We start from the raw sequence: 27,816 nt of genomic DNA on the forward strand, positions 1-27,816 counted from the left end.
TACCACTTCGGTGTTTTTGTACGTAAAATCCCAGGATTTCATTTTTTCCGCGTGCTCTTTGTACCGCAGTGACTGTAACAGTTCAAAAATATACTACGTATATGTGACATCTCGTAATTAGATTCCTTACATGGCGTCTTTTTTTTTTCTTGGTACAGAAGGCCGCCGGGTCACTTTTGACCCGAATCTTCCGAATGATGATGAGGAGAGGGCCAACCGAGGTGAGTTACAGCTGGCACATATTGCGCAATATCTTAGAGCACATGGGTGATCGAAGAACACTATCGGAATCTTTAACGTTCGGTAGGCGTAGTATTGAGGCATTTGCAGGGCATCTGCAAGGTACATGTACACAGGAAAATTTGCAATTGTGTAGGCTTCTTGTTTATTGCCTAAATTGCCTTTGACATCGCCTTTGTTCTTTTCATAAGTGAAACAAGATTACTTGAATGCGAAACCGCCTCAGGCGCTTTGAATGTGCCGTGTATAGGACAAATATTCAAGAGGCATTTAGTTCTCTCTACATGGATGAACGCCCAAATCATTGCGACCACCGCGCGATGCTAAGACATTATGGCACATCGCAAGCTCGTGGGTTCGACTCCCACCAAAGGTCGAGGGTTCGAGTGCCTTAATTAACTCTACTTTTGTTCACTGTACCTTCATTAACACAAAAGGTCCTGGATCCGACTCTTGCCCATGGCCGTGGGATCGAATACCATAATTAGCTACCTAAATAAATGTACTAACTTCGCTTTAATACCGAAGGTGTTGGGTTCGACTGCCACCAAAGGTCGAGCGTTTGAGTGCCCTCATTATCTTCATCTTAATGGACTGTTCCTTTAAATTCACCTTGACACCAAAGGTCGTGGATTCGACTGCCACCGATGGTTGCGGATTCGAGTGCCTTAAGTCTACCTTAATTAAAAGTGCCTTAACACCAAAGGTTGGGCCATCGGTGGTCACACCAACTACGCCGGATTTTCCGCCTCATGAGCCATAAAATGCTATCGCATTGTGGGAGCATGGTTCTCTTTCGAACACGAAGGGCTAAGCTATAGCACTGCCACCTGAAGGCAGGATCCAGAAAGAAAGGTTACTTTGAAACATGGGCAGCGTCACGCTGGCCACCGTATGTACGGTGGTATAACCATGCGTACAGGGAAAATGAGTACACCACCGTGCTTCTCGTGTCGTGGCATACTCGGGCTGAGGGCAATACCTGCCTAGCGAATTCTGACGCCACAAAAGCCAACTAGCCTCATATTAACCAAGAGTACTGCTAGATTAACATACCGGCAGCGTACATGTGATCTAACGAGCAGCTATGGCTTCACTTTCAAAATCATTCTCCGATGATTAACGCTCAATGTCTAGAATGTGACTGAAATGAACTTGTATTCATATTTTGAAAATTTAGCGCTAGAAAAGGCGAAGAGACGGGAAGAGTACACCACAAGCGCTCTTCTTGGTTATTTCGCGAATTTTAATTTCTGCCATTACACATGAATCGTTGAGGCATCGAGTAGTAACCCTTGCTACGTCACTTGTGCGTGTCTGGACCGTACAAATGTTATGCTCTCATTTTATATTGTGAACCATGAACATTTTATCGCGATACAATCTTCGGTCACTGAGAAATCATTAAATTAGCGGTACTGCAAGGTATAAGTTGCTTATTTGGCATTAGTAGTTTTTACTATTTGTATGCGGCTAAGTACTCACTGAGAATAGATTATAAATGGATTTAGGTGAAAATATGCTTTGTGCTGAGTGCTACCCTGACATCGAATATGATACAATAATTTTTTTTGTCCAGCGAATGTAATACAATGAAAATTAAAATTATTTTCGCTTATTGTGCAGCGTAGCCACATTAGACAACATAAAAACTACGGGGTATCGGGTATATCGCTCCGATATTTGGGCGCGGACCATATGGTCAGCATTAAAGCTTTAAACTACGGCTTTTATCGTTGCAGTGTAGTTTGAGCTCGTTCTCACGTATAAGTTTGTGCCACCCTTTAGCATGGAAAGAGAACCTGCGAGAGCGTAAAAAATGGGTGCACTGAAAACCCCACACTCGATGTGCACCTGCGGCCAGGAGATTATTTCTGCATTGCACACTACACCGTCAGGTACTCGGGGAGTTTACACAAGGTAATAGCCCGCAAGTCGTAAGGCATCGTTTTGTGGCAGTTTTATTTAAGGTAAACGCGGCAGGACATTTCGTTAGAGGATATTACTATGATGGAGGCTTCTGTATAAAATTTTCTACAGACTTAATTGTTTTGCCGTGAGGTTTATTTGCGGATAACCCCACGGTCTGTGTGCCCTACGCGCATTTTCACCCAACCTGATAGTAAATATTACTCGTTTTTCCTTTGTGAAGCGCGGTTGCACTCCCGGCGGACCAGGGCCGAACGCCAGGAATACCACGACTTCATGCGGTTTCGGGACCGGATCCAGCTGTTCGTGAAAAACGTAGGGAACCGGTTCCGACAAATCCGTAAGCTATACAAACTTTGTGCTCTAAACTTCAGCGCGGTGGCGGACGCAGAAGGGCCACGTGCTCACTAGGGTAATCAAAGCTGGGCTGTTCGCATGGCAATAGGGAATAGAAGTGCAACCTCAGAATTTAGTATACCAGAGTTCCGCAACGCTAGCTGTCTGTCAAACTAACAGATGCAATGCGCAATGAATTCGCGTTTGTTTTTTAATCATATAAAATGGTAAGAAAGTTTACCTCGAGTTTGTATTTTTGCCCTTTACACTGTCATGTGATCGAATATCGAAGAAACAAGCAGGTTTTTTTCTAACGCACATAATTTTTCGCAAGTGGAAATTTTTCTCAAGTGTACATTTTCGAGATAAACCGCTGAGTCAAGCATGCGTCTTCAAGTCGTTGGAATAAGTGCACACGACAAATTTCACTGTTCCGACTCTGACATTGTCCATTGGTCAAAAACGTGACTTATTTCTAAAGAGAACATGACCAGCCATGTCAGTAATACACGTGCTCATTAGGCGACCGCCAATGCGTGAAAATAAGGATTAGAAGTGCAATCTGTTTTCTTGTGATTAGAGTATGTAAAGGAATCCACGCTTAGAACCCTTCTGCCTCTGGAGTTGAACCGAAACTGAAACGAGTTCATTAAAAATGTTTTGTCACTCTGCTGGCTGTGTTGATGCCACGTAAATGATATACATATACAAACGGGTCAGGTTCAAGAGTTACAACGCGTTCTCAAGGCACTTAATTCACAAAGCTAATTTTCTCTAATAACTACTCTTTGAGATTAACCGGTCGCCTTTGCTAATGGACCCTATTAGCAAAACTGGCTGAATTTCCTCTTACAATCGTATAGCCTAAGTGTGCTGTGAATACGGACCCATTGCCCCAAGTAAATGTTACCGCAATCTATTGGCAACGAAGTATACACTTCGAAGGCTTACACCGAATCAAACTCGTTGCAACTCTCGAGTTTCCACAACAGTCGCCAGGTGGCAAGAGAGGTTTTATGGACTTGAATTGCAAGCTTTCATAATAATCATCATCATCAGCCTATTTGTGTCCACTGCAGGACGAAGGCCTCGCCCTGTGATCTCCAATTACCCCTGCTTTGCGCTAGCCGATTTCAACTTGCGCCTGCAAATTTCCTGACTTCATCACCCTACCTTGTTTTCTGCCGTCCTCGACTACGCTTCCCTACTCTTGGTGTCCATTCTGTAACTCTAATGCTCCACCGGTTATCCATCCTACGCATTACATGGCCTGCCAAGCCCCATTTCCTCCGCTTAATGCCTACTATTATATCGGCTGTCCCCGTTTGTTCTCTGATCCACACCGCTCTCTTACTGTCTTAACGTTAGGCCTAACATTTTTCGTTCCATCGCTCTTTGTGCGGTCCTCAGCTTGTTCTCGAGCTTCTTTGTTAATCTCAAAACTTCTGCCCCATATGTTAGCACCGGTGTAATGGAACGACTGTACACTTTTCTTTTCAACGACAATGGTAAGCTCCCAGTCAGGATTTGGCAATGCCTGCCCTATGCACTCCAACCCAGTGTTATTCTTCTGGAAATTTATTTCTCATGATCAGGGTCCCCTGTGAGTAATTGACTTAGATAGACGTACTCCTTTACGGACTCTATAGAGGCTGACTGGCGATCCTGAATTTTTTCCCTTGCCGGGATATTGAACATTATGTTTGTCTTCAACCCCACTCTTACACTTTCTCGGTTAAGGTCCTCAATTATTTGCTGCAATTGTTCATAGAGAAAGCTTTCGCTGTGCTATAAAGTCTGTTATCATCGCAATTTGGGGTGGCGTTAATACGTTGTTTTTGTTAGCTTGTGGAAGCTGTGTGCCGGCCTTGCCCACAAAAATTAGTTTACCAGGCTCCATGAAGCTTAAAAACTTCTAATCGGCGCGGGTAATCTCTACAAGACTGACCCAGAGAGCCGATCGCAAGGGACGCACGTATATTTTTCAGGAAACGTCAATATTCTTACCGGCGAGTGTGCAGCGTAAACATAATTAGTTTTCACGCAATTGTGGATAGCATTGGGCTTCAGGCGCCTGTACCAGTAACGCCAGATGGCGAGTGCAAACAGCACACGATGGAAGTAGATCTGTCTAGGCAGAGCGGCCCAGCCGTACCTTTGTGTTCGCGGCCTACTTTGGCCGGCCAGCCACTCTGAGCAACAACGAATGCAAACGGCGTGAAACATGCCGATTGCAATTCTACCGTTCTCAAATTCGGAAGCGGTAAAAAAGATACGTCGCTGCGGATTTTCAGCAGCACTTGCGTCGCGCGTTTCTTCTGTTCCTGTGGTGACGGATGTTGTGTTGAATTTCTTTGTAGCTGTTGAACTTATGGGACAATCGAAATAGGAACTGTGGCAGACAGTGTTTAAGAAAAGTTTGTATTCTTTTTTCAGTGGTGATCAAGGCCCTAATCTTCCTGTTCTCCTACGACCAGGAAGGTGAGCAGAGCATCATTGTGCAACATTTTGCCTGTAACTATTGAGCAGTATTACTAAAAAGAAATTTGTTATTCCGTCGATGGGGCAATTTTCTTCAACGGAATGACGGTAGCACACCTTCGCGCGTCGCCAATAATTCACCCTGCATTTAAGATAAGAGCAAAATTTGAGATTGTCCGCCGTGGCGGGATGAGATGGACGAACAGCCGTTTATTTTGCTATAGACTTGCAAGCGATTGTCTAGCTTATGTTTTTTGAAAATACAGTCAGTGAAAACATTATACAGGGATCCTGCAAAACTGCTTCTATGCTGTGCGTTTTCTTGGAGTTACAGGTGTTAGCAAACTGATTAAGCCTATACATTCTCTAGGCATGGCTGTCATGAACAGCCGAGCCATGCAAATGCTCCTACAAATGGATAATTTATGCGGCAATATGACTGTCAGCCCTTTTCATGTTGCTGAAGCACCGATAATTTTTTGTTTATTGAAACGGATCAAACACCACTGCTACGGCCCTATTTATCGAGAGACTAGAAGTACGCAGAAACCGCATAGCCTCTAGCCAGACGGAATTGTCGCCAAAGGCTGTTCTTTCTACCTTTCCGCGGTATCGCCTCTTCAATGTTATACAGTAAAAGCTCGATGATACGATCACGGCTAATACGAAATTCCGGATGATACGAATTTTTCTGTGGTCCCGGCCGAGCCCCATTACTTTGCAACGGGCTAGAGAACGGTTGTTACGAATCTATTTTCAACCTGCGTCGGTTGATACGAATAAACGCCGCCCCACCGACGGCCGCGAAAGAGAACAGCGCGCAGTCACGCGCTTTCTCTCCTCTTTTGGTGCGGAGGCGCGACGCCGGACAGCGCGGACTCCGCGACTGGGCGCGAAGAGTTTGAAGCGGTGGCGCTTTTGGTGCTTTTGTACTTTTACTCCTTTTCTGCGAGCCGTCAGATGGAGTGGCTGCTGCGCTTCGGGCCGCGTTCTTCGTGTTTGCGCCATTTTGCCTAGTCGCAGCGAGCTATGTCTCGCAAGCGGAAAGCACTCTCCTTTAAAGAGAAATTAGACATTCTTCGAAAGGTCGATGAGGATCCCAAGAGGAAGCGGACGGAGTTGGCTAAGGAGCTAGGCCTCGCAACGTTAACACTGAGCACAATTGTTGCACAGCGAGACTATCATGAAAAACGTGCTTTCGTTCAACGTCAACGCGAAGCAAGCGAATTCGAACACGCTTATTTCGAACATACCGCGCACCGACAATGCTCTTAGCAGCGCGCCAAATCACGCGGCGGCGCCTCCAACCGGCATTGCTCCGACACCGCCATAGAGCAAAAGCTCAGGAGAGACCCCTCAATGCCGCGCGCAAAGGAACGGGGAAAAAAAGGAACCGCGGCGGAAATTTCCTTCTCTCTCAAATTGCAAGGTCGCCGTTTGTGCATCGCGCCGGAACAAGCGTGTACGTGCCGACTAGAGTGTTCTAGACAACCGTATTCTAGCACACACTAGTGCCGACGTCTCAGCCACGCGGATAAAATGGCAGTGAACCCTTCTCCTCTATTTTCTAGTCACATGTTGACCTTGCACGCTGCGGCAGCAGCGCAGAGGGAAGCAGCGGCGGAGGCACAGTCGGGCCAACGAAACTGCCACGCCCGCAAACGCTCGCTTCCCGATAACGGCAGAAAAGGAAACTTCAGGGGGCGGCTAAAATAAGCTGGCGCCAGCACGGCGGCGGGCGCGCACGGAGTCGAAGGTGAGAGCCACGAGGGAGTTGAGAGGGAAGGCGAGGGGAGCCACCAAAGCGGCGGAGTTGACGCGGCCAAATCCGCTTCCCTGCCGCCCTCCTCCCTCACCTTCGACGGTCTCCGCGCGCAGCCGTGTGCCGGCGCCGCCCGCTCGCTCTCTGAAGCTTCGTTTTCTGTCGTTATCGGGAAGCGACCGTTAGCCGGCATGGCAGTTTCGTGGACCGCGCTTGCTATGCGCTTGCGCGCCGCGATATTTCACGACTCGCACCGTTCGTGCATCGTGCTATGGTGCACGAATACTTAAAAATGCGTCCTTTTAATTCGAACAAATTTTCGGGCCCCTTCGAGTTCGAATTATCGAGATTCGACAGTAGTTTTAATTGTGTTTCGATGATACGATATTCGGCTAATACGAATAATTTTCGTGACCCCGTGAGATTCGTATCATCGAGCTTTTACTGTATTCGCAGTAAAAAAATTTAAAAATCGGCAAAGGCAGTTAAGATTGCTTACGAGTGTGAACGCCAAAGCATTATCGTCCAATTGGTGAAATGATTTTCTGCTATGATTTGATAATCGTGACGTGGCGCCACCTCCACCCTATTGGCTGCGCCGTCACGTGCCCATTGACGCGCGCACTAGGCCACACCTCTAGTCAGCCAGATGGCTGCGATGTGACGGGTGAAACGACGCACGCACTAGACGCACCTTTAGTTAGCCAGAACCGTGGCGTCGTGGAAACGGGCTCGTATTGCAGCCCAGAGGCCAGGGTTCGACTCCCACCCAGGCCGAGACGTTAGAGTTTTCTTTTCATAGTCATTGCTTTACAGGAACGCCCCAAAGAAATTTGACGTCAATCCGAGCATTTTTTGGTACCATTTCACCGTCGTGCCGCAAACGACGGATTTTCCCGTAATGGGACAAACACGAGTATAATGCTTTCGCATTAAAACTGGTGAAATCTGCGAGAACTGCTTACCATGTTCGTTTTCCTTCGCTGTGTTTTTCCTTGGTTCGCAGCACCCTGTGTTCCTGCCGTGTCTCACCTTCGTATTTCATAAAGTACCACATTCCCAGTCTATAATTGCTGGTGATCGAAGGAGACATCAATGGGTGGTGGATATAGCATATGTCATTTCTCAAAAGTTTTATCGGTCCTGGATTTTTATTAGCGTGTTTGTCTGCATGTTACCCCTACACGCACAGTTTCCATGTTGTTTTACCAGCCGTTGCGCACTCTGCATTTGTTCACAAGAACACTGTCCCGTGGCAGTAATCATGCAACATTCGCCCAGCACATTAAGGGGCATGTTGCCGCCGTTGCATTCAGAGTGGTGCACTATTCGTGCATTAACTGCATTCCTAAACAGTTAGCGCCACTGTTTCTTTTGGATTACAGAGGTGTACTTCGTGGCCAGGCAGGGGCCAGCAATGGAAGGGGGGTAAGCTATCCGAACCTCGCATTTCTCTACATTTGTGTGCAAACCGAACAGATCAGACATTGTGAATGCATGACGTACCGCGCTGCGTAGGAGTATTAGTATTGTAGTATTTAGGAAAACAAAATAGGCGACATACTTGCGCAGCCAGCGGCGAGCATCGTCGAGTCCACATGCAAATTATGTTGCCCGGCAATGGTAGTGCACCGAAACGTGTTGCAATTGATTTGCGGACGAGACAGCAATATTAGTGCTTGTAGAATTCCTGTTAGCATTGCGTGCTCCCCATACGCGGGCGGCACTAGGGCCCGTACGAGAGTACGCTTACTTAGCAGCAAAGTATTCGCGACGAACGCAACCCCTTTCACGTTGTCCACTCTCTATTCTCAAAGCTGGGGCTTATCAAAGGCAGATCATTCATAGCGTGACACGTGGTTTAACAACTGAATGGTCACTGTGGTGCGGGCCGTTGGGCGAGATGGGAACATTTTATAAAAAATTAGTCTGTCAGTTTGCGGTAATCGCCCAGAGAACAAACCAGACAACTGCTAGATGAGTATAAAAAAACAGACTAAGTACTATATTGGACGGGTTAGCGCTGTCACGAGTAAGAGAAAACATGCCGGGTCAGACGATTTCGTGTGTCTGCAGGTTTTAAATTCGGTCTCTACAATAGACACGCTGAGGAAGGAATATGATGGGCCAATCTCGGAAGGATTACATTTATTCATGGCTTGAACAGGGGCCGCTTCTACTGGCCGTCAGGAAAAGAAAAGGCAAGAAATATTTTAAATAAATTAAGGGAGTTCTTTATGCGAAAACCACGATCTGAGGCACGGCGTAGTGAGACTCCCGAATAATTACAACCTGGGGTTCTTTAAGGTGCACCTAAATCTAAGTACAAGGGTGTTTTCGCATTTAGTCCCCATCGACATGCAGCCACCGTGGCCGAGATTCGATCCTGCGTCCTCGCGCTTAGCAGCCATGGCAACCATCGCAGGTAAGAAAAGTTTAGTAGCGAGCGAAGAAGTGCGAGAACAGATTGAGTGAGCCGCCCTCCTTACCAAAGGACTCTCGTGACATTCAAACAGTGACGGTGTATGAACTCGTGTCCAACAACATTCGTACCACGTGACGTCCACTTATACGTCTGTTTATTGCAGGATGGAGGTTGGCATGGAGCCGGTCAGGAAGAGGTGGGCCACGCGCGTCTTCATCTTCGTGGCCATCACATACACCTTCCTGGCCGTCGTCACCATCGGCCACTTCAAAGTTTGCCTCCGTAAGTGCTCACTGTTTTCCCGCTGCCACAGACTTAACGGCCGCCTCGTTGTTCCAAAAATATGGGCAAGACCCGTTGTGTAACTAGGTGTAATTGAAATTGGCGTGTTCTACCCGAGTGAATCGCGTTATGCAGACAATTTATGTACAACGACGACGAAGAATTCGACAAATTCTAACGTTGGAAAAGAACTTTTGCGAGTTCCTTCGAGGTTCCAATTGATGGACTGTTTAACTTAACGTGATATGACTTTTTACAAATATCCCCTGCACGGCGTACAATCTTTGGTACCCTTTTTCCTTAAAATATTACGAGAAGAAAGGTGGCTAGAGAATCTTGCTAATACGAGCAGCTTGACCAGACAGTCGACCGTATACCCTGACAGCACGAGCTGAGGCAAGGAAATTCAGAAAGCACAACAGCAGGTACAATGTAATAATAATAAAGAAATCAACGCAGATAGAATAGCGTGACATTTATGTATGACGAGCAGTGAACAAGAACATGTAATATTTTGCCATTTGCAATTATTGATGAGATATAAAAAATGTATCCGGAATATCATTATTAACAAAATAAGTTCTTTGAACTACACTTGAAAAATGTCTCGTACTTGTTCAAAAGACTAGGCGAAGCGTATATCTATACGATTCTATACCTGGCCGTCAGGAAAAAAAGAACGCAATGAAAGAAAGTTAATAAAATGGGGGATTTTCTGCAGGGTAGTAATGTCTCAGCAGCATGGTGGTGCGCTATGCAGGTGGTACTTTTAAGTTATTTTATTGCGTTAAGTTGAAGAGTCCATCAATTGAGACATTGAAGGAAACACTAGAATTTTTGTCGCATTCTTCGTCGTAGTTGTACGTATGTCTGCGTAATCGTAACAGCCGAATATTAGCGTACCACATCGCAACAATTTTATTCTCTCGGGTAGAACACGGCAATTTATATTAGACCTAGTCAAACACAACGGGTCTTGCCCATATTTTACGAATGCGCTGCCTTAATAAATATAATAAATAAATAAATCAATCAATAAAAACAGTTTACTCAACACGCATGAGTGTCTGGCGCACGCATAAAGCCCACAAATAAAAAAGCTACCGGGGAATATAACTAAATATGAAAAAAAAGTTTACATACAGAATTTTGTATTCGCCTTGCTAGGTGAATACAAAAGAGAAATGCAGTTCAACAATGTGTAGTGAATGTGTAAATGTGTAAAATTACGAAACAGTGCAAAGCTCGGAAGAGAGCAGACACTGAGCTATTAAAAATATCGAGATCATGAAAATAAGCGTTACAAAGACGCAGTAGTCTGTTTACGGTTGAGTATTGGTAATGACAGGCAGGAACATGGAATCATGTGATCTGGCGTGGCTTACGAAACATGATACAATGTGTTCGGGGCAGGTGAGGATACTGTAAAGGAGTTTAAAAAGAAACACAAGGCCAGTGCGATTACGTCGGCAGCGAAGTAAGGGCAGTGACAATAACCAAACAGTGCTATAACAAAGTACAGTCTACGTAGTCAAGTGGGCATATATGCTTTGCAACGTTTTCTGGACCCAACCTATCACGTCGCTTTTGGATCTAGAAATGCCATTTCGGACGACCGATGCGTATTCGAGTTGAGGAAGACGTTGTGTACAACTTGCGGAAGGTTGAATTGAATTCCCTTGAGTCTGCAAACAGAGCACGCAGAGTGCACCCCCCGCAGTGCAATGAGTACAGTTCGAGCAGAAAAAAGATTGTAAGGTTGTATCGGAGTGTGCCGAGATCATTATCTCGGCCCACTGATACCGTTCTGCGAGTTACCTCACCTTGAATGCTGCTAAGACCAATCTTCACAAATAAAGGTGGCTATTGCTGTTTAGAAGGAGAAAACAGGTTAGACTGCAGGATGTGACGGTCATAAATACTATAAATTTTGTTAAAATCTTGCTGTCATCGGCATATGTGCTCCATTCCATACGTATCAGTCAGCGCTGTAGAAGCTAAGAGACTTCTTGCAGTGGCATCATTCGCACTTCAATATACATAGTTGGATGTTATTTGGCCGAAATAGTGCGGAACTGTTAACAGCGAAGCTGTTAAGCCAACCGCAGTTCGTGGTGCGTATCAAGAAACTACCAAGAAAATGAAATACTTTCTTGCTGAGGCGCGATTCGAACCCGCGTACCGACGGTCCCAAGGCGAGCGTCGTAACCACTAGGCTATACAGCCCGGCTTTCAGAGCATGCATTTATGGGAACCATACGATTGCGTTCGGGCGTCGTCGTCTTCGTCCACAGCTGGCGCGTTCGTGCGCTCGTGCTCTGCGAGGTGGAGAGGTTTTACGCGTGAGAGCGAGAAGAGACGCATTCACGGAGGCGGGGTCTCCTGGAACGTGGTGTCGTCATTGGAAAACTGTGTCGGGGTTGCAAGCTGCGCAATACAACGCGCAGTGACGGCCGTAAGTCCGAGAGGCGCGAAAAGAAATCATCATCATGAGTAAGATGAAAATTTCGCGTGAACTTCCAGAAAATGCTGGCCTACTATCGTCAAGCTTCGCTATTTCAAGCATTGCGCGGCAGAGTGCAAGGTTAAGCGTTTATATAATGCTCAGTATTGAATGAAACAAGTTTTAATCCTGAGAAGCAAACATTCTGGAATACTGCTGCTAATGCGTTGTTTTAGATCGTTTTTATTTTTGTTTTTATTTTAGTTTTTATTTTCGGGTTATTTTGCAACCCGTCGCGAGGAGCACGCGCATCGCGCGAGTGATCGCTGTTTGGCGCGCAGCGAAGCATGGACGGAACGCGCGGAGTGATAACTGATAACTTGACCGAACTTCTTCCGTAGCTTCCAGAGCGTTGACTGCTATGTATGGAACGGTGTATAGAAGGAAATAATTCTGAACTGAGGGAAAAAATCAAAAAGTAAACAAAGGAGTATTCTTAATAGTAATCCTGGAGGGACGCTGCCATTTGTAATGTACAAACAAGGAATGTGCATGGTCATTGGCATTTAACATAATATAATTTATTAATATTATAGTAACATATTTACGGGACAGTGGGGGACAGTGTTCTATTCTTTTTTCAGTTGTGATCAAGGCCCATTGAATTCACATACTACTACTCTATTAATATTAATATTAATTAGCTTTCCGTTGTTGTGTCTTAGTTTCACATGTTGTTCAGACCAATGATTAAAGAAATGCTGTAAATGACAATTGTTTTGTAATTTATTCATTTGGGCGGAACACAGGCATAGCGCGCTTTTCTGGAATGTACTGCGAAGTTCGTCACCCTGTTTGGCGAGCAGATATGAGCGGCCTCGGTGATCATTGGCATCCCCTTTGATATGGGGCCGCGACGAATATCCTGGCAGACTTTTTCAGCCTTTACTACATCTATCACCATCTAGCTTATATGATGTCCGATCTCGAAGTAAATTTCTGAATATAAAACCTTCACCACTACAGTTGGTCTTTTGCGTGCCGGTCTTTAAGATAAACGCCTGCCTAAAAGCACAACTACTGAGTAAAATTTAGTAGAGGTCAATGATTGGAAACCAGTGCCTCGTGACGCCAAGCGATGCGGCTTGAGCTGTTGAAACGAGCCTCATTCTTTCTCTTCATCTTCCCTGTGTCGGCAGCCCAACCGAAGTGCCCCCTTCCTCTTGCAAAGAGTACGAAGAATGGGCGAGGTCCAACCGGAGCCGCAACCGTAAGTGTGCCTCGGCGCTCTATGGATTTGCAAACATGGGCCGCCAAGCTAGCAGCCGTCACAGAACAGTGGCGCTTCGTACGAGAAATATCCGCAACAGTTATATATGATGAAAGGAAGTGAATATAGCTCGGATTAATATGGGAGTGATAAAAAACTTGATAGGCATGCTTGGGGTAGAGGCCAAACACGTTTAGGGTGTTAGGGTAAAGGCAAAAAACCGAGAAAATTGTCCCATCTGTTATTTTACGCTTTTACTCTTTCCAACTGATGGAAACCCATATACGAGTATCTGCATCGTAGGTGATCTCAGCTTCTATTTCTGACGTACGCTGTTCTTAACGTCTCTTAATGGCTGATATGACAGCACAGGAAGGAAGTCACCAACTCGTACAAGACAACGCCTCATTCGTATTGACCAAAATATAAGTGAACAATACAATAATCAGGGAACCCGTACTTTAAATACTATAGAGAACTGCTGAAAAAGTGATCGCAAGAACGCAAAACGGGGTGAGCTTACTCTTGTATTTGTCGTGTCGTGATCGGGATTGTCGAGGGAACGTCGCTATCGCATTAAAGCAGGCTTTGTTTCATAGAGAGCAGGATTTGGCAAACCATAAAAGTGCCTGGGGGTGCTATCTTTTCCCGGCACCCAATAGGTGGCATTCATACCAAGCCAAATGCAAGCCGACGCCTACATTGCTCGCATTCTGGGTTGTCTTACTACTAGGGCTAAAGTCGGGAGCAAAGTCCTACCTTCAATTAATCGAAGTATATTTGCATCCGGTAAAAAGAACGTTGTAAGCTGTGAACTACTGTTGAATTTATAATTTAGTTTTACGTTCAGTGAGCTTGTCGGAGAGCAACAGTGTGTTCAGGAGCAAAGCAGCTCGACACTTGAGATAACAGTTAAGCAGCTGAAAATACCGTCAAAACGACATTTCAGATTAAGAGCCCACTGGCACCGAATACGTGAATTGCATTAGCAGTTAGTCGATTATTAAATAGTCTTTAAAAACAGATCAATATCACAAATCTCCTGGAGGTATTAGATGACTTCTCTCTGAAACCATTACAATCGTTGAACCTTTACGGCAAAGTTTGAAAAAATGGTAACGTACTGTAAGGACAATATAATTCTGGAAAATAAATCGTACAAAGCAAATGACAACCATGCATTATACGTAGCTTCATTCACCTTAAAAGGAAAACGCGGATGTGGAAAGAGAAATATGGACGCAATTTGTCGACTTTTTCACGAGCGCGAAGTTGAAATTAAAAGCGCACGCAATGCATCTTTAGAACCACATCAACGATCTTCGTGCTTCATGAGTCACAATAGTACCGAAGATACATGTCGCCACCTAAAAACCCGGTCCTACAGATCGAAGTTGAGTGTCATAGCTAAATTGCTGATGTGACAGCACATGGAGGAATTTTGAACTTATGCTGCAAGTAGACGTTAACAAGTCGCCAGCCCCCGGTGACAATTGAAATATGTTCCCGAGACGCCATGCGGAGATTGACCTCTTCCACAATGAAATATTACAGCCCCACTTCAGACGGCCGCGATGGATTGGCTTCGCTGAATGGTTATTTCAAACATTGCCGCTGCAAGCATATGGGCCTCATTATTACATTAAATGGGTTAAAAATATGACAGCGTCAGAATAACTGAAAAGGCCTGTATAAATTATAAATTAGATTATAAACCTAAAGCGATAAATCTATTCTGCGACCAATTCTCCATTATCGCAGTATTGTCGCAGAACTGCATCTATGGTATTTCATGAAATGTGCAAGTGTATGCACATTCAAACACTCGAAAGCCGCACATACATAGCTTCATTTCCGCTGAAATGCTTATACCGTCTTTATCAGGACTTTATCATTGCTATGAAGAAACAGCAAATTCCTAGAGCCACTATGCAGTAGAAACATGGGGCATGTTACCGCTCAAGCGCATTCTGTAGATATATTCATGGCGAAATCGGAAAGATGAATTGGTTTATTTGGAATAGCATGCGCGAACAGAATTACAGTGATACGAGCCAATGTCTCTAGTCCCATTAGATGTCTTATTACCATACCAGTACAATACCATACCACTATGTACCAGTACATACCACTAAATACCAGTACATTGCCATACCAGTACAATTTAAAACACCCGTGTACTGAGATTTAGGTGCACGTTAAAGAACCCCAGGTGGTCTAAATTTCCGGAGTCCGTCACTACGGCGTGCCTCATAATCAGATCGTGGTTTTGGCACATTAAACCCCATAATTTAATTTATTTGTAATTTATTCTACTGTTTCTTGCTGTTTCCAAGTTTTATTGCATGATTGCTCACTTGATCACGGCGTATTTGTTTTATATAAGTTTTGTATTCGTTTCTAAGGGTGAATTTTCAGTTTATTTTTATTTGTTCAAAAAAATTTAATTATGGGGTTTTACGTGCCAAAACCACGAACTGATTATGAGGCACGCCGTAGTGGGGGACTCCGGAAATTTTGACCACCTGGGGTTCTTTAACGTGCACCTAAATCTAAGTACACCGCTGTTTTTGCATTTCGCCCCCATCGAAATGCAGCTGCCGTGGCCGGGATTCGATCGCGCGACCTGTTGCGTAGCAGCCCAACACCATAGCCACTAAGCAACCACGGCGGGCATTTTTATTTGATCATGCTGCAGGCCCATGACGGCCAAGCAGGAGTGGGTACATGGACAGATTTTGACCTAAGCACAATGTAATTATAAAAGAAATGAATACATTTTGGATGCGTTTATTTTTTTGACAAAGGAATCAATGATATCAACGCACAGCGATGTTTGGTAGACTATTTCAAGGACCACCGACGGAAAAAGCGAGTATTTGTGGTCTTTAATTAGACCTAAAGGGTTAGCGAATTCTTTTAATCTAATGAAATCATGAACAATTACAGATACTAAAGTCACACAATAGCAATTCTGGATTCCGGGCGTCTCGGCCGTTATTTGAAAAATTGTTCCAATATATTCAGGGGAAACTGAAGTGGCCGGTAAGGAAAATTTTGACCTAGATTTGGCATTCTTGGAAAGATAGTATTGCATCAGTTCGCTGCAATAAGGCGCAACGTTTGGAGGGCTGTGCACATCTTCTATAAACCTTTTCACCGAGATTTCATGGGCGCCGCCATGTTAGATGACGTGTGAGGCGCACATTGCTTGCCTTAGCTACCTCCGTGGTCTCCGCATTTACAATACATGTGCATGACACTCCATGTTACGACTCGATCAAAACCGTTTCGGCGGATATCGTAAACGGTGGACCCGGCCGCGGCGTCCACGTTTCGAGGGGGCCGAAATGCGAAAACGCCCGTGTTCCGTGCATTGGGGCGCGTTAAAAGATCCCCAAGCGGTCAAAATTAATACCGAGTCCCCGCACAATGGCGTGCCTCGTAATGAAATTGTGGGCTCTGGCAGGTAAAACCCCACATTTTAATTCAATTCCTAAATGGTGATTGGGTGGATGGCACGAAGTATTGGCCACAGCTTTAGAGATGTAAGCGCTTGCACAACCCATTGCGCAACCGCTTACATCTCCTCTAAAGTTGTGGCCAATGCTTCGTGTCGTCCACCCAATCACCATTTAGGAATTGAATTTTGTAGCGTTAGCTACACTGGCCTAGCCAAGCCCGTTTCGCGCGGCACATCAAGAGCCGTTCTGCGCATGCGCAAGGATCAGTGATGTCACACGGCTTGATCACCGGAGCCAACGGAGCCGGCACCTCTCGCACACTCCGCCGCCGCCGGTCTGCGCATTCCAGAGGAGTGACGTCGTAGCCGTGGTAGACGCACTGGCGCCGGCGCGCGCTCGCTGTGCAGTCGCCGTCTGACACTGCGCTGGAGCCGCTGCGCTTCTGACTGGCGTTTGCCAGTGTGGTATAGCCATAGAGAAGGATAGCGCAAATGCTGCTCAACAGCGCAGAAGAACGGAGAAGCTTGACTCATCGGATCCCGAAGTAGTTGCCTGGCAATTAGCGGTTGAGCGTAGGAGGAATGAATACATGTGCCACATAATACGTATACCGCGTGTGTGTCATTGGAGCAGCAGTAAGCATGACAATCAAGCTAATCCTTGACAATCTAGACAACCAGGAAAGCTAAGAATAATCAGCTGAACCTTTGCTAACGCTACGTATATCCTGGCATAGCCGAGCTAAGCCACTGCAACTTTTTTTTTTACAAACGGCGCGATCAGCGTATACTTGCTTTTCCTATATGAAGCGAGGATATAGAAATGTATTCGTCGTAAAAAGTTTCCGTTTGTGAAATACATCAGAATCGTGGTGTTTTGCTCTTTGTTCTTAATCTGGCAAATACTTTGAAGCAGTGGCCTGTCATGTTTGCGAGTCGGTAACTTTCCTCAATGCGGTCGCTATCTGAACGTCTTTTCTCCCTAATAACTCGCAAAACTTCCAAGCATTTATGCGTAGAGCGAGGTCACAGGAATACAGCACCTGCGCATGCGTGCTGCAGTAACGTCAAGAAAGTGACAACATTGTGCCGAACAGTTTCAAATTTCCGAATAGACGTGTCGCTAGTGCAGTCCCCTCCTATTTTCTTAATATGGAAAGCCTCCAACAATACGCTTTTTGCATTGCGTTGTGGCACCACTTTAGCGGGCTCAGTGGGAACAAAAATAGCTTACAGGCCTTTGGGGAGGTATTGAGTATAATTCACATAAAATGTTTGACATTTATTGCTGTTTCTGACGAAGTACAGCGCAAACTCCGCGTCGTCGGTAGGTAGGTAGGTACAACTTTATTCGACATAAGGTGTCGTTCAAGGGCGGAGGTAGTCTGTAAGGTGGTGCCTGTCAGCCACCTCCCCGGCTCTGTCCACGGCCCGGAGCTGATCCTCCAGGCTGGTCCCGGAGAGGATATTTCATGCCGGGGATGAGGGAGCGGCCATGAGAGAGTGGGGGGAGGGTCCTTCCGGCAGACCCAGATAATGTGGCGATCTCTCTACTCGGTATTGTCGGCGTCGAAACTACGCCAACAATACGAGTTCGCGTCCGCGTCGATTATGCTGCAGGCTACCGGCGGTATTGCATACGCGCGCGTGCTCTGCTCCACAAAACACCGACGCCGTGCAAAAACCGACGATTGCGATACTCCCTCAAAATTCACCGCCCATCCACCAAATCCATCCAGATGGTAAACCAGCGAAGCCGAAATATGCGGCGCCGGTGTTTATCAATGGGTTAAACCGACGGTTAAATAGTCTTACTCAATTATTGGTTTCCTATTCGTGTAGCTCGGCCGCACGAGCCGCCGGATCGGCCTGACAATACCGCTTGCGCTCCGCATCGCGGGCTCGATCTGCTGCCGAGGTGGCGTGACGCGGACGAGATCTCTCCATGCACTCCTGCTCTCGGCGGCTCATATACCTGCATATCCGATGCGGGTATGCACGACACGTGAATCGTGACGTAACTGACGAACATGTGATATTCTTGATGTCATGACCTATCGGTCACGTTAGTCATACATTCGTACTCTTTCATACAATTTTGGTATATACCAAGTGAACGGTACCCGAGTATCCACCGCCGAAAATTGTTCTGCGCGTCATTTTGTTCGCGGACGCGATCCCCCAGAAGCTAGCCATATACAGCTTCATTGTAATAAATTTCAGCGCACATCTACACGTGTTTTAATTTCGCGATCTATTGGCTGGCGTGGACAGTCTGCTTCGTGCGGCGCGTTGCAAACTGAGCGAAGTGTGACGCGATTTCCTCGCTAATCGGCAGATTACAACAGGCAGCGCGTTAGTGACGTGGATGCGATTCACAGCAGCCGCCACAGACAAACCTTCGCTCATGCAGCGCTTTGTTTCCATATATGGTGTCGTGAGACGCACTCGCCGCAAGCTATCGGTGGACAGACGACGGGGTGGTGCTTTGCCGGCATCTCGTAGCGGTCGTCACAAGTATTGCACGGCATTACACCTTCTCACGCTACGCTCCGCGTTCGCTTTCATCTTTCGCTGGGATCTTTCTGTCGGTGACGCCGAGGGATAACGCTGACGCTTGCCGCAGGCATGGGCCCCCAAGAGTTGCGCTCTAAAATGAACGCCGTTGGGGCGCCGCGGGACGCAAAGAGGCATGCTGCATGCATAAAGCCCCAACCAGACGTACGCGTTGGAAAGCGTACGCACGCGCCGCATCCCGCCTGGGCGCGTACGGCGTCAGGCGCGGAGACTGTCGCGTGTGGGCGCGTTGCGGCGTGGACCCCTACCACTGCTAAAATTTTCGGCAGCTTCCGACGCCTACGCCGGAAGCTGCCACCGCGTCGCCCGCTCGACGCTCCTCACGTGACCACAGCCCGCTTATGACGTGCCCACGGCGAACGAGCGCGACTTCTGGAACGACTCTTCGCGCGGCGTGCAGGCAAGCCCGGGCAAGCTTTTAATCGGGCGAGGAGGAAAGGGCGCGCGACGATCCTTTCCTCCTCTCTGGCTTGTGCGAGCCGGCGCGGCGCGGCGTGAATGTGTTGCCGGTCGTGCGCTGCCGGACGATTTGGAGGTGTTTTAGCTAGTTCTGAGTGCAATTTACGGGATTTCAGTTCTTACGATGTCGTCGAACAACCACTGTGTAGCCTTTAGGTGCAGCAGTAGCTATTGTATCTGGAAATTTCTCATGGATTTGCAAAAATGCGACGAGCATCATCAGCCGCGGTGTGTGTATGTGTTGTGAACTATGTTGGATGTATCGGTTTTCACTCGACGAAGAGTTGTAAAACATTTTCATCAGCCACCGGCATCGTTCTCACGCATTTTAAGTTTAGTGGACTTCAAATCACTGTCTACGTTCAAGGCCGAAGGCATTGCTCAACACAGCGAGCACTGCGGTTCGCAAACCAACATGATACACACAATTGCTTCGTGCTTCGATCGGCATTGCCTTTTTGCCCTGTAAGGCACAATATACAAAGGGGATCGCATAAAGAGAATCCGACAGCTATCTGTAACGACACAATTTCCGTAAGATGGGTGAATGCGTCGTAGATGACTGGACTTACGAGACTGAAAAAAAAGTTCATATATGTCCTCCTTTTGCGGCAAAATAAAACAGAACACGGGATAACGACGCAATAAGACTTCGCATGGTGACGCCGCATGCTTGGACCACTTGGAACATGCGCTGTATAGAACAGACAGATCTATAGCACAGCATTTAGTACTGCCTCGGACGCTCGCGCAGTCTGCAGCTAGTTCTTCGACCACTCGAAAAGTGTGATTTACACTGTACGGTATGCGGCTATTATTACCCAACTTATTTTATATGTGAGCTCAAACCTTGCCCAGCAAACAAGGCAGTCGCCCAATGTATCTACAGATAACAACTTGAACGCTTGTCAAAGTAAACAGCATGACTTATTCTACAGCAGAACGGTACCCACGCTGTTAGGATCGTCAAATGTTTCGTAAGTACTCGTTACAGCTAAACCAAAGAATGCTACAGTAAGGTAACATTCGTGAAACGAATTTTCAGAAATACCTAACTGATATTCGAGGCTCATGGTAAGCTCAAACAAACGCGCACACCTCACGCTGGGTGCTCCGTCCGCCCTAACGTCTGCATAAACTCCAGCCGCTTAATTATACTTCAGACTTAAATTCCTTCACTATGCCTCACACGACCATTCCCCACGTAGAAGACATTTCATGCTAAATAGACCGCGCGAGTGCGAAAAAAACCACCAGAAACTGCCGCCGAGCGCATACCACAGCATACATCACGGGCGTTCGCCCAAGCCAGCATGCCAACTGCCCATAGATGGCGCCACTGCGGTCTATAGATTCATGTATAAATTATAGATACATGTTAAGTCAAAACTTAGTGTGTTTTATTGCCATCTTTAATACATTGCTTAACGTGGCCGTTAAGCGAAGGCTAGGCTGTCTTGAACATGGCAACCTAGCAACACTGCTTCGCCGCGACGAAACGCGCAGGGACGCGCGGCAACTCGTGCATCGTTTGGGTGCGCGCCCTCTTCCTCTATCGGACGCGACGTGACGTCGAGTGAGCGCGGCGCGTGCGTACGCTTTCCAACGCGTACGTCTGGTTGGGGCTTTAAGCGGTGAGCGTCGGCCTTCCCGGCGTAACCGAGCCAACGAGCACAGCGAATTATGAGGGAACACGACGCGCAGTGGGTGGCAGTGGGAGATGAAAAAAGCGGCAAGATCGAGGAGGCACGAGAAGGAAAGTGGGAGAGGAGGGTGCCGCGGAGCCATAAGGCGGCGAGCGGAGGAGTATGTGGCGAAAAGAAAAGCGTAGTGCTGCGACGATAGCGCCACAGTAGAGCGCGTCGTATAGGGCGTCGCCTCGGAGGTCTGTCGGCGGCGGCTTATGTGAATCGCGCCCACGCATCACCCACGTGCTCGCCCAACGCGCTGGCTCTCGCTATCTCCAGGTTAGCGAGGCAGTCGCACCACCCTTCGCTCCGTTTGCCACGTGCCGCAAGAGACCGATTGTCAGCGCCAGGCAATGTACGCGAAATGAAAAGCCCTTTCATCCGGGCTGTGGCAGCAGTCGCCTCGGAGGTCTGTCGGCGGCGGCTTATGTGAATCGCGCCCACGCACCACCCACGTGCTCGCCCAACGCGCTGGCTCTCGCTATCTCCAGGTTAGCGAGGCAGTCGCGCCACCCTTCGCTCCGTTTGCCACGTGCCGCAAGAGACCGATTGTCAGCGCCAGGCAATGTACGCGAAATGAAAGGCCCTTTCATCCGGGCTGTGGCAGCAGTCGCCTCGGAGGTCTGTCGGCGGCGGCTTATGTGAATCGCGCCCACGCATCACCCACGTGCTCGCCCAACGCGCTGGCTCTCGCTATCTCCAGGTTAGCGAGGCAGTCGCGCCACCCTTCGCTCCGTTTGCCACGTGCCGCAAGAGACCGATTGTCAGCGCCAGGCAATGTACGCGAAATGAAAGGCCCTTTCATCCGGGCTGTGGCAGCAGTCGCCTCGGAGGTCTGTCGGCGGCGGCTTATGTGAATCGCGCCCACGCATCACCCACGTGCTCGCCCAACGCGCTGGCTCTCGCTATCTCCAGGTTAGCGAGGCAGTCGCGCCACCCTTCGCTCCGTTTGCCACGTGCCGCAAGAGACCGATTGTCAGCGCCAGGCAATGTACGCGAAATGAAAGGCCCCTTCATCCGGGCTGTGGCAGCAGTCGCCTAGGACGTCTGTCGGTAGCGGCTTATGTGAATCGCGCCCACGCATCACCCACGTGCTCGCCCAACGCACTGGCTCTCGCTATCTCCAGGTTAGCGAGGCAGTCTCTCCACCCTTCGCTCCGTTTGCCACGTGCCGCAAGAGACCGATTGTCAGCGCCAGGCAATGTACGCGAAATGAAAGGCCCTTTCATCCGGGCTGTGGCAGCAGTCGCCTCGGAGGTCTGTCGGCGGCGGCTTATGTGAATCGCGCCCACGCATCACCCACGTGCTCGCCCAACGCGCTGGCTCTCGCTATCTCCAGGTTAGCGAGGCAGTCGCGCCACCCTTCGCTACGTTTGCCACGTGCCGCAAGAGACCGATTGTCAGCGCCAGGCAATGTACGCGAAATGAAAGGCCCTTTCATCCGGGCTGTGGCAGCAGTCGCCTCGGAGGTCTGTCGGCGGCGGCTTATGTGAATCGCGCCCACGCATCACCCACGTGCTCGCCCAACGCGCTGGCTCTCGCTATCTCCAGGTTAGCGAGGCAGTCGCGCCACCCTCCGCTTCGTTTGCCACGTGCCGCAAGGGACCGGTTGTCAGCGCCAGGCAATGTACGCGAAATGAAAGGCCCTTTCATCCGGGCTGTGGCAGCAGTCGCCTCGGAGGTCTGTCGGCGGCGGCTTATGTGAATCGCGCCCACGCATCACCCACGTGCTCGCCCAACGCGCTGGCTCTCGCTATCTCCAGGTTAGCGAGGCAGTCGCGCCACCCTTCGCTCCGTTTGCCACGTGCCGCAAGAGACCGATTGTCAGCGCCAGGCAATGTACGCGAAATGAAAGGCCCTTTCATCCGGGCTGTGGCAGCAGTCGCCTCTGAGGTCTGTCGGCGGCGGCTTATGTGAATCGCGCCCACGCATCACCCACGTGCTCGCCCAACGCGCTGGCTCTCGCTATCTCCAGGTTAGCGAGGCAGTCGCGCCACCCTTCGCTCCGTTTGCCACGTGCCGCAAGAGACCGATTGTCAGCGCCAGGCAATGTACGCGAAATGAAAGGCCCTTTCATCCGGGCTGTGGCAGCAGTCGCCTCGGAGGTCTGTCGGCGGCGGCTTATGTGAATCGCGCCCACGCATCACCCACGTGCTCGCCCAACGCGCTGGCTCTCGCTATCTCCAGGTTAGCGAGGCAGTCGCGCCACCCTTCGCTCCGTTTGCCACGTGCCGCAAGAGACCGATTGTCAGCGCCAGGCAATGTACGCGAAATGAAAGGCCCTTTCATCCGGGCTGTGGCAGCAGTCGCCTCGGAGGTCTGTCGGCGGCGGCTTATGTGAATCGCGCCCACGCATCACCCACGTGCTCGCCCAACGCGCTGGCTCTCGCTATCTCCAGGTTAGCGAGGCAGTCGCGCCACCCTTCGCTCCGTTTGCCACGTGCCGCAAGAGACCGATTGTCAGCGCCAGGCAATGTACGCGAAATGAAAGGCCCTTTCATCCGGGCTGTGGCAGCAGTCGCCTCGGAGGTCTGTCGGCGGCGGCTTATGTGAATCGCGCCCACGCATCACCCACGTGCTCGCCCAACGCGCTGGCTCTCGCTATCTCCAGGTTAGCGAGGCAGTCGCGCCACCCTTCGCTCCGTTTGCCACGTGCCGCAAGAGACCGATTGTCAGCGCCAGGCAATGTACGCGAAATGAAAGGCCCTTTCATCCGGGCTGTGGCAGCAGTCGCCTCGGAGGTCTGTCGGCGGCGGCTTATGTGAATCGCGCCCACGCATCACCCACGTGCTCGCCCAACGCGCTGGCTCTCGCTATCTCCAGGTTAGCGAGGCAGTCGCGCCACCCTTCGCTCCGTTTGCCACGTGCCGCAAGAGACCGATTGTCAGCGCCAGGCAATGTACGCGAAATGAAAGGCCCTTTCATCCGGGCTGTGGCAGCAGTCGCCTCGGAGGTCTGTCGGCGGCGGCTTATGTGAATCGCGCCCACGCATCACCCACGTGCTCGCCCAACGCGCTGGCTCTCGCTATCTCCAGGTTAGCGAGGCAGTCGCGCCACCCTTCGCTCCGTTTGCCACGTGCCGCAATGAGACCGATTGTCAGCGCCAGGCAATGTACGCGAAATGAAAGGCCCTTTCATCCGGGCTGTGGCAGCAGTCGCCTCGGAGGTCTGTCGGCGGCGGCTTATGTGAATCGCGCCCACGCATCACCCACGTGCTCGCCCAACGCGCTGGCTCTCGCTATCTCCAGGTTAGCGAGGCAGTCGCGCCACCCTTCGCTCCGTTTGCCACGTGCCGCAAGAGACCGATTGTCAGCGCCAGGCAATGTACGCGAAATGAAAGGCCCTTTCATCCGGGCTGTGGCAGCAGTCGCCTCGGAGGTCTGTCGGCGGCGGCTTATGTGAATCGCGCCCACGCATCACCCACGTGCTCGCCCAACGCGCTGGCTCTCGCTATCTCCAGGTTAGCGAGGCAGTCGCGCCACCCTTCGCTCCGTTTGCCACGTGCCGCAAGAGACCGATTGTCAGCGCCAGGCAATGTACGCGAAATGAAAGGCCCTTTCATCCGGGCTGTGGCAGCAGTCGCCTCGGAGGTCTGTCGGCGGCGGCTTATGTGAATCGCGCCCACGCATCACCCACGTGCTCGCCCAACGCGCTGGCTCTCGCTATCTCCAGGTTAGCGAGGCAGTCGCGCCACCCTTCGCTCCGTTTGCCACGTGCCGCAAGAGACCGATTGTCAGCGCCAGGCAATGTACGCGAAATGAAAGGCCCTTTCATCCGGGCTGTGGCAGCAGTCGCCTCTGAGGTCTGTCGGCGGCGGCTTATGTGAATCGCGCCCACGCATCACCCACGTGCTCGCCCAACGCGCTGGCTCTCGCTATCTCCAGGTTAGCGAGGCAGTCGCGCCACCCTTCGCTCCGTTTGCCACGTGCCGCAAGAGACCGATTGTCAGCGCCAGGCAATGTACGCGAAATGAAAGGCCCTTTCATCCGGGCTGTGGCAGCAGTCGCCTCGGAGGTCTGTCGGCGGCGGCTTATGTGAATCGCGCCCACGCATCACCCACGTGCTCGCCCAACGCGCTGGCTCTCGCTATCTCCAGGTTAGCGAGGCAGTCGCGCCACCCTTCGCTCCGTTTGCCACGTGCCGCAAGAGACCGATTGTCAGCGCCAGGCAATGTACGCGAAATGAAAGGCCCTTTCATCCGGGCTGTGGCAGCAGTCGCCTCGGAGGTCTGTCGGCGGCGGCTTATGTGAATCGCGCCCACGCATCACCCACGTGCTCGCCCAACGCGCTGGCTCTCGCTATCTCCAGGTTAGCGAGGCAGTCGCGCCACCCTTCGCTCCGTTTGCCACGTGCCGCAAGAGACCGATTGTCAGCGCCAGGCAATGTACGCGAAATGAAAGGCCCTTTCATCCGGGCTGTGGCAGCAGTCGCCTCGGAGGTCTGTCGGCGGCGGCTTATGTGAATCGCGCCCACGCATCACCCACGTGCTCGCCCAACGCGCTGGCTCTCGCTATCTCCAGGTTAGCGAGGCAGTCGCGCCACCCTTCGCTCCGTTTGCCACGTGCCGCAAGAGACCGATTGTCAGCGCCAGGCAATGTACGCGAAATGAAAGGCCCTTTCATCCGGGCTGTGGCAGCAGTCGCCTCGGAGGTCTGTCGGCGGCGGCTTATGTGAATCGCGCCCACGCATCACCCACGTGCTCGCCCAACGCGCTGGCTCTCGCTATCTCCAGGTTAGCGAGGCAGTCGCGCCACCCTTCGCTCCGTTTGCCACGTGCCGCAAGAGACCGATTGTCAGCGCCAGGCAATGTACGCGAAATGAAAGGCCCTTTCATCCGGGCTGTGGCAGCAGTCGCCTCGGAGGTCTGTCGGCGGCGGCTTATGTGAATCGCGCCCACGCATCACCCACGTGCTCGCCCAACGCGCTGGCTCTCGCTATCTCCAGGTTAGCGAGGCAGTCGCGCCACCCTTCGCTCCGTTTGCCACGTGCCGCAAGAGACCGATTGTCAGCGCCAGGCAATGTACGCGAAATGAAAGGCCCTTTCATCCGGGCTGTGGCAGCAGTCGCCTCGGAGGTCTGTCGGCGGCGGCTTATGTGAATCGCGCCCACGCATCACCCACGTGCTCGCCCAACGCGCTGGCTCTCGCTATCTCCAGGTTAGCGAGGCAGTCGCGCCACCCTTCGCTCCGTTTGCCACGTGCCGCAAGAGACCGATTGTCAGCGCCAGGCAATGTACGCGAAATGAAAGGCCCTTTCATCCGGGCTGTGGCAGCAGTCGCCTCGGAGGTCTGTCGGCGGCGGCTTATGTGAATCGCGCCCACGCATCACCCACGTGCTCGCCCAACGCGCTGGCTCTCGCTATCTCCAGGTTAGCGAGGCAGTCGCGCCACCCTTCGCTCCGTTTGCCACGTGCCGCAAGAGACCGATTGTCAGCGCCAGGCAATGTACGCGAAATGAAAGGCCCTTTCATCCGGGCTGTGGCAGCAGTCGCCTCGGAGGTCTGTCGGCGGCGGCTTATGTGAATCGCGCCCACGCATCACCCACGTGCTCGCCCAACGCGCTGGCTCTCGCTATCTCCAGGTTAGCGAGGCAGTCGCGCCACCCTTCGCTCCGTTTGCCACGTGCCGCAAGAGACCGATTGTCAGCGCCAGGCAATGTACGCGAAATGAAAGGCCCTTTCATCCGGGCTGTGGCAGCAGTCGCCTCTGAGGTCTGTCGGCGGCGGCTTATGTGAATCGCGCCCACGCATCACCCACGTGCTCGCCCAACGCGCTGGCTCTCGCTATCTCCAGGTTAGCGAGGCAGTCGCGCCACCCTCCGCTCGTTTGCCACGTGCCGCAAGAGACCGATTGTCAGCGCCAGGCAATGTACGCGAAATGAAAGGCCCTTTCATCCGGGCTGTGGCAGCAGTCGCCTCGGAGGTCTGTCGGCGGCGGCTTATGTGAATCGCGCCCACGCATCACCCACGTGCTCGCCCAACGCGCTGGCTCTCGCTATCTCCAGGTTAGCGAGGCAGTCGCGCCACCCTTCGCTCCGTTTGCCACGTGCCGCAAGAGACCGATTGTCAGCGCCAGGCAATGTACGCGAAATGAAAGGCCCTTTCATCCGGGCTGTGGCAGCAGTCGCCTCTGAGGTCTGTCGGCGGCGGCTTATGTGAATCGCGCCCACGCATCACCCACGTGCTCGCCCAACGCGCTGGCTCTCGCTATCTCCAGGTTAGCGAGGCAGTCGCGCCACCCTTCGCTCCGTTTGCCACGTGCCGCAAGAGACCGATTGTCAGCGCCAGGCAATGTACGCGAAATGAAAGGCCCTTCATCCGGGCTGTGGCAGCAGTCGCCTCGGAGGTCTGTCGGCGGCGGCTTATGTGAATCGCGCCCACGCATCACCCACGTGCTCGCCCAACGCGCTGGCTCTCGCTATCTCCAGGTTAGCGAGGCAGTCGCGCCACCCTTCGCTCCGTT

The 27,816-nt window shown here is 50.5% G+C and overlaps 1 protein-coding gene across 1 annotated transcript in view; it reads left to right on the forward strand.

Moving 5' to 3' along the window:
• The window catches only part of LOC125941130 (uncharacterized), a 57,792-nt gene that overhangs the window by 14,642 nt on the left and 15,334 nt on the right, over window positions 1–27,816 (forward strand). Inside the window, exons 2-6 of the mRNA XM_049658084.1 lie at window positions 159–221; window positions 2,393–2,509; window positions 4,942–4,986; window positions 8,134–8,176; window positions 9,337–9,455. Of these exons, the coding sequence (XP_049514041.1) occupies window positions 159–221; window positions 2,393–2,509; window positions 4,942–4,986; window positions 8,134–8,176; window positions 9,337–9,455 (387 nt within the window). The remainder of the gene's footprint in view (window positions 1–158; window positions 222–2,392; window positions 2,510–4,941; window positions 4,987–8,133; window positions 8,177–9,336; window positions 9,456–27,816) is intronic.

This window comes from Dermacentor silvarum, chromosome 10 (assembly GCF_013339745.2).
Source record: "Dermacentor silvarum isolate Dsil-2018 chromosome 10, BIME_Dsil_1.4, whole genome shotgun sequence".
In the NCBI taxonomy this organism is placed as follows: domain Eukaryota; kingdom Metazoa; phylum Arthropoda; class Arachnida; order Ixodida; family Ixodidae; genus Dermacentor; species Dermacentor silvarum.